Source organism: Tupaia chinensis, unplaced genomic scaffold (genome assembly GCF_000334495.1).
Source record: "Tupaia chinensis unplaced genomic scaffold, TupChi_1.0 Scaffold000164_1, whole genome shotgun sequence".
Lineage (NCBI taxonomy): Eukaryota > Metazoa > Chordata > Mammalia > Scandentia > Tupaiidae > Tupaia > Tupaia belangeri.
In genome coordinates this window covers 1,016,534-1,027,624 of record NW_006159638.1, presented here as the reverse complement: position 1 = coordinate 1,027,624, position 11,091 = coordinate 1,016,534, and the positions used below count along the sequence as shown (strand labels likewise).

Here is an 11,091-nt window from a genome sequence, read left to right as displayed (position 1 = left end):
AGGTGGGGCCCGGGGAGCCTGCGGCTGGCCTGGGCGCCCAGGGGCGGCGGCGGCCCAGCCCAGGTGCCCAGCGCACAGGCGACCGCAGTGCGGAGCCACCCAGCAAACACTATTGTCGCGACGCCAGAGCCCACCGGGCCCTACGCACCCACTCCCCGCACCTGCCGCGGGGTCCAAAAGGAATCCTGCAAAAATGAGCCATTTTCACCCCGCTGGGTAAGTGACAACTGGAGCTTTTCCACGCTGCGGCAGGTGGCGGCTTCAGCCAGCGGCCCCTCCTCCTCCCTCCTGCTGCAGGGGGAAGGGGTGAGAGGGGGAGCGAGAGGGAGGGCTGGGGAGAGGGAAAAAAAAAAATAATACGGATTCTGGGTTGCGGCGAGGATGGCAGAAATCCCAGGCACCGTTTCTCCTCCCTCCCTTTCCTCGCTTTCACCGATGTTCGCCCCCTTTGAAATTTTCACCCTGGAAGGATTAAAAAATGGATGTGAAAAACGAATACATTAAGCAGAGATGTTAGCTGGGATCAAGAAGATCCTACGGTGCGGAACATATGTGTTTAAATGTAGAGGTTACCAAAATACGCATTCGTTTGGAGATTGAGACTGAGAAATAAATTCTCACTGTAGAGGCTTGCATATAAATGAGGTGTGCGTTTTCAATGATGAGGGAGGTGTGTGTGTGTAGGGGGGGCGCTCATTTCAGGATTTTTACCTGCCCAGTCTCAAAGGATCATCATAGGGGTCTTTTAAAAGCATATTTGACCAAGGAAGGTGGTATGCCACAGAAAAGGAAGGAGGAGGGGGTAACTTGTCTTTGAGTTCATCTCCTGTTGCTTTAGGCAGGGGGCTTCTCAGAAGACCTATTTCGGTAACATTAAATCTATTCTCGAAAGTTAACACGGTCATTATTGGCTGTTGCCAAAAAATAAATAAATAAAATAAAATAAAATAAAAGCGATATCTTCTTTTTTATTGGAAGGGAAAATATCCAATTTCCTTCTGAATTAGACAATGTAATGCACATTAAATGGCTTTTTATCATGATACATTTAGTAAGCAGATAAATATCCTAGTTGATCATGCAACTAATTTGAAAATGCTTTCCTTTTTAATTGCATTTATTGCACATTTTCAAGAGCAGCAAATTAGCAGAGGACAACATATTTAAAATCATTTGAAGTTGGTGATGTCTGAAACATCACATTAGTCGTTGTGCTTGGAATTTATAGTCAAACTTTAAGATTTTGCTTTTTAATGAATTCTCTGAGTGTAATGACATAAATGAAAATGTTCAAAAAAATTAATGCTGTATAAGATGCCATGTTGGAAGTCAACTTCACAACTTTTTGGAAAGTAATGTAGTTATGACTAAATGGGTCTTATTTCATCTCAAATTGAATTCGGTTGAGATACTTTAACATTTTGATCTGCATTGATGTGCAGTTTTAGTTAGCAGCAGGTCAATGTGGGAGGTAAATGGCACTATTTTTTGCAGCTGCTGTTTGCAACAAGTCCACATTCACGAAAATGAATGTCAGTCATGGTTGTCTTCATAAGCTTTTCCAAATTTTGGTTGTTAGAACCTGATTTGATGATTTAATTATCTCTCTTAAAATGCAGAAAAACCTGTAGCTGTTTATGAAATTGCTCATGATTAAGACTTTAGAAATTAAATTCTTCTGAAGTGCCATTGATTCCAAGCACATTGGAATAAAAGAGAATAGTGAAAGAATATGCCTTATAGTAGGCACACTTTAAGAAGATATTAAGAAAGCAACAAATATTTTGCACTAAGGTGGTAAGTACCACTATTATATCTTATTGACCTTTACGTTGTTGGATGGTTCTGAGTAAAGTAAAACTCAACAGACTTGTTGAATGAGTGGCATCACCTGATGATGCCTCCAATCTAGAGGTACATGTATTCAAATATTGAACACATGGTAGAGTTAAACATGTATCAAGTGTTTGCCATGCGCCAGGCTCTATTCTAAGGTTTTACATGAAATATCTCATTGACTCTACCCACCCACTCTATGAGGCAGGTTTTGGTCACCTCAATTTTCACAGATAAGACCAAGGACCAAGAAGTTTCTAAACGTGACAAACTGGAAGAGCCAGGGACAACATACAAAGCCAGGCAGTCCACCTTTAGAGCCTGAGCCCTTAATCATTATACTGCATTACCTCACAAGGTTAACAGTTGAGATATGGAAATTCTTATCTAAATCAGAAGTAGTTAAAGGAACCTAGGGGTTAAGTAGTGGCACAGCAGTAAAATGTGACATTCTGTGAGATAATCCCACATCCCACATGACAACCTTCTTGGTTCAAGTCTGGAGACCTCCCTGAGTAGTCCAGGCACTTGCTTGTCCATGGTTCAGGGCTAGCTGAAGCTGGGGGTGGATGGTTGTATCAAGATTCTGTGGGGGGGTCCTTTCTGTCTGTCTGTCTCTCTCTGTCTCTCTCACCCATGGAAGAGATCAACTTTAAAAATATTTAAAAGAGCCTAAACATGTAGAAATTCTTATCCAGATCAAAACATCTGACTGTAGTTAGTTGTATATAGCCATCCAGAATTTTGATTTTGATATATGATTACAGAATTATCTTATACTAGTGCATATACATGTATATTTTTTTGTTTCTAGTTCACAAAAATAAATGAAAACAGCAAGCATAAATATAACAAATATAAATGCCTTTAAATTCACCAAAGAACAAAGTTATTCTAATTGCCAAAGTTTTCTCTCAAATAAAGGAAGTGATTATTTTTCTTGCCTATGTTACCATTTGGAAATAATAAAAGTTTCAGTAGCAAATAAAAGATTTCATTAAAGCAGAGGAGGCTTTTCCATCATTACTGAAGCAGTTTGTACTTATTACATTTTAAAGATAACACAGTAATGAAGTGCAATTGTACAATAAAAAAGAAATTTTAAATCCCTACAATTCCACCAATCTGTAAGTGCTGTCCCATTGTTTTTTCTTAGTGCTTCCTTTGAGGCCCATGGCTTAGTTTCTGCGTGAAGCACTTGATGTAAAAAAGTGCAAAGGGCCTGTGCTAGCTTTGTTCAGATAGGGTTTGGAGTAAATAAAAATGGTCTCAAAAACGTCTGCCAAACATAATAGAGACTTTGAATACTAGCTGCATTGTAATTTGGTGGAAGTCAACTATAAAATATCGTTTCCAGCCCCGCCATTTCTAATGAAATTGTTTTAGAGTGGAAAATTTCAATTGACAGGCCCTCTAGTTTTCTAGATCTCCTCTGTGTTGCTATTTGTGTATGTGTTTGTGGGTTGTACACCAATGCTAGAGGTGGAATGGGGATTTTATACCCCTTGGTCATGCATGAGGATAAAATGATACGGCTCTTCTGGCTCCTTCAAAGGATCATCACTGAATCCATGTGAAGTTGGCTCCCTCTGTGAAAGATACACTTTGCTCTAAGTAGATAGTCATGCTTGTCTGTAAATTTCCTTTGAGGAAGAAAAAATGAGGAACATTATAGTTCATAAAAAGAAAAAAAATACACACAGAAATGTGTGTTTTGAAAGATTTTTCAAAGGCTTAGCAATTTTTTTTAATTGTTTAGACTTACTAGTTTACACCTTTTTAATGTAAAGAAGAGTTTCTATAGTGACGGAGTATACCGAAGCGTGTTAAGAAAGAATTAACACATCTTTAGTACAGGTTGAGCAACCCTAAAGTGAAAGTTTGAAATCCACAATGCTTTGCAATTAAAAAATATTTGAGTGCTGTTGTGAAGCTATGAGTCCAAATTTTATATTGATCTCTCATGATGAGAGCAGTCAAAGTGTACAGTACAAACATAGTACGTAAAATCACCTTCAGGCCAGCTGTAGTAGGGCAGTGGTGACACACAGTGATGCCAAATCAACCTGGCCAGGTCTCAGGTTTGAGTCTTGAAATCTGTCTGTACACGCCAGGCATATGAGTGTGTGCCGATGGTCCTGCCTAAGTGAGGCTGAGGGTAGCTTACCAGGAGTGGATTTTGTTGGGGATGACTGTCTCTCTCTGTTTCTTTCGCTCATGGAAAAAAATTAAAAAGTAGATTGAAGTAAATGAAAGCCAGCAGATGGTATAGTGGTTACGTTGCTGGGCTCCCACATGACTGACTGTGGTTTGAGTCCTGGACCCAGTGACTTGAAACTCACATGCTGGGCACGTGCGTGTGCATGCCCAAGATCCCAGGAAGAGAATGGAAGAGAAAGGATTGGTGTGCCATTCCCCCAGGGGTAATTTCTCACTCTCCTGCTCACTGTCTCTTTCTCTTTTTCTCCCATGAGTGCACACACCCTAAGGTAAAAACTCCTAAAAACTAAAAGAGAAAATATATATCTTCAGGTATGCATATAAGGCATATATGAAACATAAATGCATTTCTTGTTTAGAATTGGGTTCTGTTTCTAAGATATTTCATTTTATATGTGGAAGAGTTCCAGAATTCTAAATAATTCAAAATCTGAAACACTTCTTGTCCCAAGCATTTTGGATAAGAGATTCTCAACCTGTACTGCCTGATAACTCAGCCCTTTTCCATCAACAGCAGAATGAAAAATAGTGTATGTAACCTTGTCAATTTTTAGATGGCATGCATATCTAAAAGTGAAAGAAATGATAAACCCACCTGGTTATTCACACAGCAGTGCTCAGTGCATTCCTGAGCAGCACATGCTGTCTTTGCCTTCTTAGCGGTGAAATATTCTATAGCCGTGGTAGGTAGCATTCTGGTTTGTTTTTTGGCCACTCCCACCACCAAAATGATCTTTCCCACATAGAATTCCAGATATAAAGTCATATCTGAATTCAAATCGGGGTAGTTAAATATCAATAGCAAATTAACTTTTTTGAAAAAAAATTAGATTTTTGCTATAGGGCGAGTGCACTCGCCAAAGAGACAGACAGAGACAGAAAGCAATAAATCACCCCCACCAGGGGGGATGGCCATGCCACAATCCCTTCTTTTCCACGCTTCTCCCGGGATCTTGGGCATACACACACACACAACTGGTGTGAGTTTCAAGCCTCCTGGTCTGGGACTTCTGCGGTTGGCCACATGGGAGTCCAGCGATGTAACCATTAGACCATTTACTGGTTCGGCAAATTAACTTTTAAGAAGTAAATTGGTTATGATTAAATCAGATGAATTGAACAGCCTTATGTGTTGTGGCTTCCTCTCTAGTCATTTGTGCTACAGAGTCTCCTCTTTTATCATACTGATAGATATTGTGCCTCCTCTTATCCCTATGCCTAACAAACCTGTTCATCAGTAGATGGGGAGGGAAAGGGATCTGTGATGGCAATGCCATTTAATTCTTTGAATTCCTTCAGTGTTATATGCCAACATCACAGTGATCTGTCACCAAGACAAGTCTGTGATAATCTTCCAAATGACAACTCAATTAGGTCCTCCTTCAGTTGTGTGGAAAGCAAAGAATTGGAATTGATTTGCAATCAGGTTTGTTGTCCAATCACAAAATCCATTTGTTGTAGCAACATCTGTACAGTACTTCAAATTGTCCCTTTGTTTTCCCGACATTTTTCTGTCTAAATTCAATGCACCCTCACAAGACACCAGATGGTGAGTGGTGTGCCTTTCTTCTGTAAAAATAGAAGATGATTATAAAAGGCAACATGGAAATCAGCATGACCAGTGTGCATTTTCAGGAAGATTCATTTTAGGAGAGTATAGAGGAAACTTGAGAAATTGGAATGGATACCCTTAAAATTCTCCTTGCCTATATTCCCCTTGGAAAGTCTTTGTGTAGTCCAGAGTGCGCAAATCCACTCTGTAAACTTCTGGTTTAGAGGTGAGGGTGCTATTAGGCGACGTCTCCTACAGGGTTCATCTTCCTTTCTCAGCCTCTGTTGAGGAAAAGCATCTCTAACTGGGAGATAATATTTTGAATATTAGTGACTATAAAAAAGTATTTCAGGGAAATGGCAAAATAAAACTTCTCTGACTCATTTCTCAGTTCTAAAATCAGCCCCAAATAATTTGAACCTGAGTTAAGGTTCGTGTGTTTTTGAGGTTTTAAATTTAATATCATTCAATGAATCATTTCAGATTCTGGAAGAAGATTCTGAAATTATCTTTTTTTTCAGTCTGTATATGTGTGTGTGTGTGTATATATATATATATATATATTTAGGTATGATACTCAGCTCCATGTTTGGAGTACATTATTGTTTATAGGCCAAGAGAAACAGATGTAGACTGAATGATTGGGTCATTATGTGTATGCTTTATAGCTTTATACAAAACAGGAAAAAAAAGGAGAGAGGAAAATCAGTTGAGTCATAGAAAAGCAAAAAATCTTTGGAAATACAAAAATGAGTGAATATATATATAAAAAAATGCTTTCAAGTAAAATAAACTATTTAGGGACCAGAAGTTGGCATAATGGCTATGTCACTGGACTCCCATGTAGTCCACTGTGGTTCAACTCCTGAACCCAGTTGATTAAACTCATGCCGGGCGTGTGTGCATGCCTGCCCAAGATCCTGAGAGGAGAATGGAGGAGAAGGGATTGTGGCGTGTCCATCTCCATCGGGGTGGGGGATGATTTCTTGCTTTCTGTCTCTCTGTTTCTCTTTGTCTCTCTGGCGAGCCTTGTGCCCTATAGCAAAAACCTCTCCAAAAAAAAAATTCTTTTTAAATAAACTAAGGTAAATATAATTACATATATTTACCTCATTAATTTAATTTTTAGTTTAAATGATCAACTACTCTGCAGTGTCCTCAAAGGAGAATTATTTTAATGGATAGACAAAACATTTTTATTTTTCTTTAGTTTCTTTCTTTAGCTTAACTCCATTGTTCTCAAACATCAGCATACGAAGAATGACTGAATAGTGTGTTATACACAAAACCACATCTATTCTATTTTATGGGTTAAATAAGTGACTTTAAAGGATTATTTTTTAGCATGTAGTATGTTTTCATCTTGTGTTGATGAAAACATTAGCCCAAATATAGGTAGGACTACAGTATATCTGAGTTCTAGCTGAGAAGAAGCCATTTGGTTTTTTCACTAGCCAGAGTCTCTAAATCACCTTTTTGCAAAAGTCCCAGTAAGGAAACACATCCTTCATTGACAACATCATTGCTGCAAATTGTCATATTGGAAAATATAGTTGGATTAAAGTAATTCACCTGAGAGCTTGCCTTTTTGGATTAATGTTTTTCTGGAGAAAAGAGAAAAAGATGTGACAAGTTGAGTGGTACAACTTGAAAAATCATGCCTTACTGAGATTCTGTCAGCATTAGGATTAAAAGTTTGTTGAGAATTGTTGTCAAATCATTGCTTTTATAGCAAGCCACAAGAAGCAAATTTTAAAAGTGGAGAACAAGAATGCTGAAAACTGTAGATATATAGATTGGGATTCCTTAATAATTCCCAGGCTGCTATGGGTCTAGTCTCACTTTCACTATGCTTGTCTCCCTCTTTCTTTTGTATGGTTAACTCTTTTTTTGGCCTCCTAGTAGATTACCGTGAAGTGCAGTTTTCTATGTGGATGAAGTATGGTTTCCCTATGCTTTGGGGGCTGTCATTGGAAAGCTTCATTATCCTCTCCTTTCTCATCCCTGCTACCTACATCCATGTGGTAGGATTCAAAGGGTATCTGTGCCATTTTTGATGGGGCATCAGTGATCCTTTTCATTTTACCAGCAACAGATGAGTCAAACTCAAATAGCAGTTTGGGTTTCTGCATATCCAGGAAAGCTGTTCTTTATTTCTTCTTTTATATCCACGTTACACACTTAAATTAGTCACCTTTCTGGTTCTTCCTGTGTTGTGAGCTGGATTGCCCCTCCTTCCACTCCCAATACATCCTAATCCTCAATACTAATCGTCAGTACTTTAGAATGTGATGGTAGGGTGATGGGGCACTTAGAAAGATCATATGGTTAAATGTGGTCAGTGGGTGGGCATATCCAATATGCCTGGTGTCCTGAGGACACACACGTATGCACAGAGAGATCATACGAAGATGGTAAACCTACAAATCAAGGAGAGAGGCCTGAGATGAATTCTTTCCTTATGACCCTCAGAAGGATCAAACCCTGCTGACACCTTGAGCTCAGATTTCTAGAGCCCAGAACTATGAGAAAATAATTTTTTTAAGCCACCTGGTCTGTGGTACCTTGTTATGGTAGCCCTTCCAAACTAATGTAACCTGTTTGTAACTGCTGTTCATTATTTGGCCCTGCAAAAGCTGAAGATCATCTTTTTGAAAAATGTAGAGTCACAGGAACTGAATTACTTATTTATTTAATTATAATAATATGGGAGTCATGGATATCTTAGTCTATTTGGGTTGTTACAATGAAATATTATAGATTAAGTGGAGCTTATAAACAACAACATTTATTTATCATAGTTCTGGTGGCTGGGAAGGTTAAGATCAAGGTACTGGAAGATTCAGTGTCTGGTAAGGGTCTGTTTCCTGGTTCACAGATGACCATTGCCCACCAATGCCTTTACGAGGTAGAAAGGGCAAGAGAGCATTCTGGGATTCTTTTTTTTTTTTAGGGCACTAATTTCATTCTTGGGGTCCCCACCCCTACCTAGTCACCTCTTAAATTCTTCACCTCTTAATACCATCACATTGAAGGTTGGGATTTCAACGTATGCATTTTTGGGGGACTCATACATTACACCCATAACATAACATGAGGAATGGAGATTTGAGGACAAAAGTATGGAAGGGAGATAAAAGTCAAAACTAACAGAAAATACGAGTAAAAGCCCAGTGAGGAGAAGCAAATAAGACAATAAGTCAATGATCTCTACAGGTAACTTTTCTTTTGTTAAGTATGATTAGAAGCCAAATTACTCTCCCCTTTCAGTTCCTGATTCTGGTTGGGACAGAAAATTGAAAATTTTAAACTAGTGATCCATTTTTTTCTGTGACTATTATTATTTTTCTATAATAGTCATAAACATTTATAAATTAATGAAAAGTCTTAGGGCAAAATATTGAAGCAAGGGAAAAAACAGCAGGGAACTAAACAGACAATATAAATTGCACATAGTACTTATGAAACAACATTAAAAACTAAGGATTTTAAATTGAATCGAATCATAGTGTTTTATAGTAGCAGTTAATTGGTATTCTGTATATGCCATCAATGTAATATTTCACATTTGTGAATATTATGTGGTTCTCATATTAAGAAGTTATTTCTCTTCATATCTTGCTCCAAGATATTTACAATAATATTGTTTCTGTTGTTTAGATTCAAATAAAAATAATCTGCTGTAAATTAGAATAATAGAAGAGACCTCAAATCTCTAGGTACTTGGGGTATGAGTGATTTTTTTTACTTTCCTTCTCATACTTATCAGTATTTTGAAAATGTTATTTTTTGAGTAGAAAAATACAAAGAGGAAAATAAAAATTGTTTGGAATCTTACCATTCATAAATATAATTAGCATTTTTGTCACTTTCTTTCTACTCCATGTTCTGTGGATTATTCCTGTTTTTAAAGTGATACTGACAAAGTTATCCTATTTTAAAAAGATGTTTCTAAGACGATACTATTTTTAATGTTACATCAAAAAGTACTAGGTAGGCACTTCCTTCATAGCATTTGAATTGTTTTAATATCTCCCATATAACTTGCTTAACTTCTTTGAGTGGAGACCACACGTCTTTACATCTTTCGGTCCTCTGTTTCAACAGGACTATGCCCTGAATTTAGATCAGTAACTACTGACATATGTCTCCTACTTTAGTGACCATCTTCTATAAGTCTCAAGAGTATATTCTCTCTTTATTCAATTACTATTTACTGCATGTCTACTATGTGTTAGTGACTACGTTACCTATTAAATACACACTTTGCCCAGAAGTTCAATCTACACAAATTCATTTGAATTATTGAATAAAACCTCAAAACAGGTTTTAGAAGTCATTAACCTGCATTGAGCTCTGCTGTCCCTGGACAACATGGTGATTATATTGCTAGAAATACATTATGTTTAGCCGCAAGTAACCGAAAACAAAACTAATAATGACTTAAACTCTAACACTTGTTTATTTTACAAATAGCCTACAGGTAAGTGAGTAATTTTTTTTTTTGAGAGATTTTTGCTATAGGGCACATACACTTGACAGAAAGACAGAGAAAGATATGGAGAGACAGAAAGCAAGAAATCACCGCCAGAGGGGGAGGGATGGCCATACCACCAACTCCTTTTTCTCCATTCTCTTCTCGGGATTTTGGGCACGCACACACACACACACACACACACACACCACACACCCAGAGTGAGTTTTAAGCCGTCTGAGACTCTAACTGCAGCTGACTGTGTGGGAGTTTAGCAATGTAACCATTACACCATCTGCGGGTTCCCAGGTGACTAAAATTTTAGTAATATCAAGACTTGAGTCTTTATCGCTGAAATTTTCTTGTCCTTTTCCTATAGTAGCAAGATGACTACCCTAAGATCCAAACATTATATCCTTAAACAACCACCTCAAACAGCAAGAAAAACAATTGGTGAAAACAGACTTTTTAGAATCCTTTTAGTAGTCTTTCCTTTATATCTTATTGACTATGTCAATGGACATGTCTTGCTACAACTATTCTAACCTCTATTATGAGAGGTAGACAGGAAGAAGGGTTTGGGAATGGTTCTTATAGCCAGCCAACAATGTCTACTCCAGGATTTTAATGATTGGCTGTCTGGCCTGTGACTTAGATGGTCTGTGGTTTAGATGGTCAGATTGGCCAAATAGCTGTCATGTGACCTTAAGAAAATTTTATATTCTCTCTGAGTCTTGTTTTATTTATTTTTTTCATCTTTTTGGGAAATATATCTGCTCTATAGGTTGCTGTTAATATTAAATGAGATGCATTAGTACATTTTGCATAGGGCCTGACACATACACAATAAATATTAGTATGCTAACTTCAGACTCCCACATAGTTGACCACGGTTCGCGTCCTGGATCTGGTGGCTTAAACTCACACTGGGCACGTGTGACTGCGTGCCCAAGATTCCAAGAGGAGAATGGAGGAGAAGGGATTGCAGCGTGGCCATCCCCCTGGGGGG

General features: G+C 38.1%; 1 protein-coding gene across 1 annotated transcript in view; it reads left to right on the top strand.

Moving 5' to 3' along the window:
- The first annotated feature begins 19 nt into the window (after positions 1 to 19).
- The window catches only part of ERICH3 (glutamate rich 3), a 140,210-nt gene continuing 129,138 nt past the window's right edge, over positions 20 to 11,091 (top strand). Inside the window, exon 1 of the mRNA XM_006146088.3 lies at positions 20 to 216. Coding sequence (XP_006146150.1) covers positions 194 to 216 — 23 coding nt within the window. The 5' untranslated portion in view covers positions 20 to 193. The remainder of the gene's footprint in view (positions 217 to 11,091) is intronic.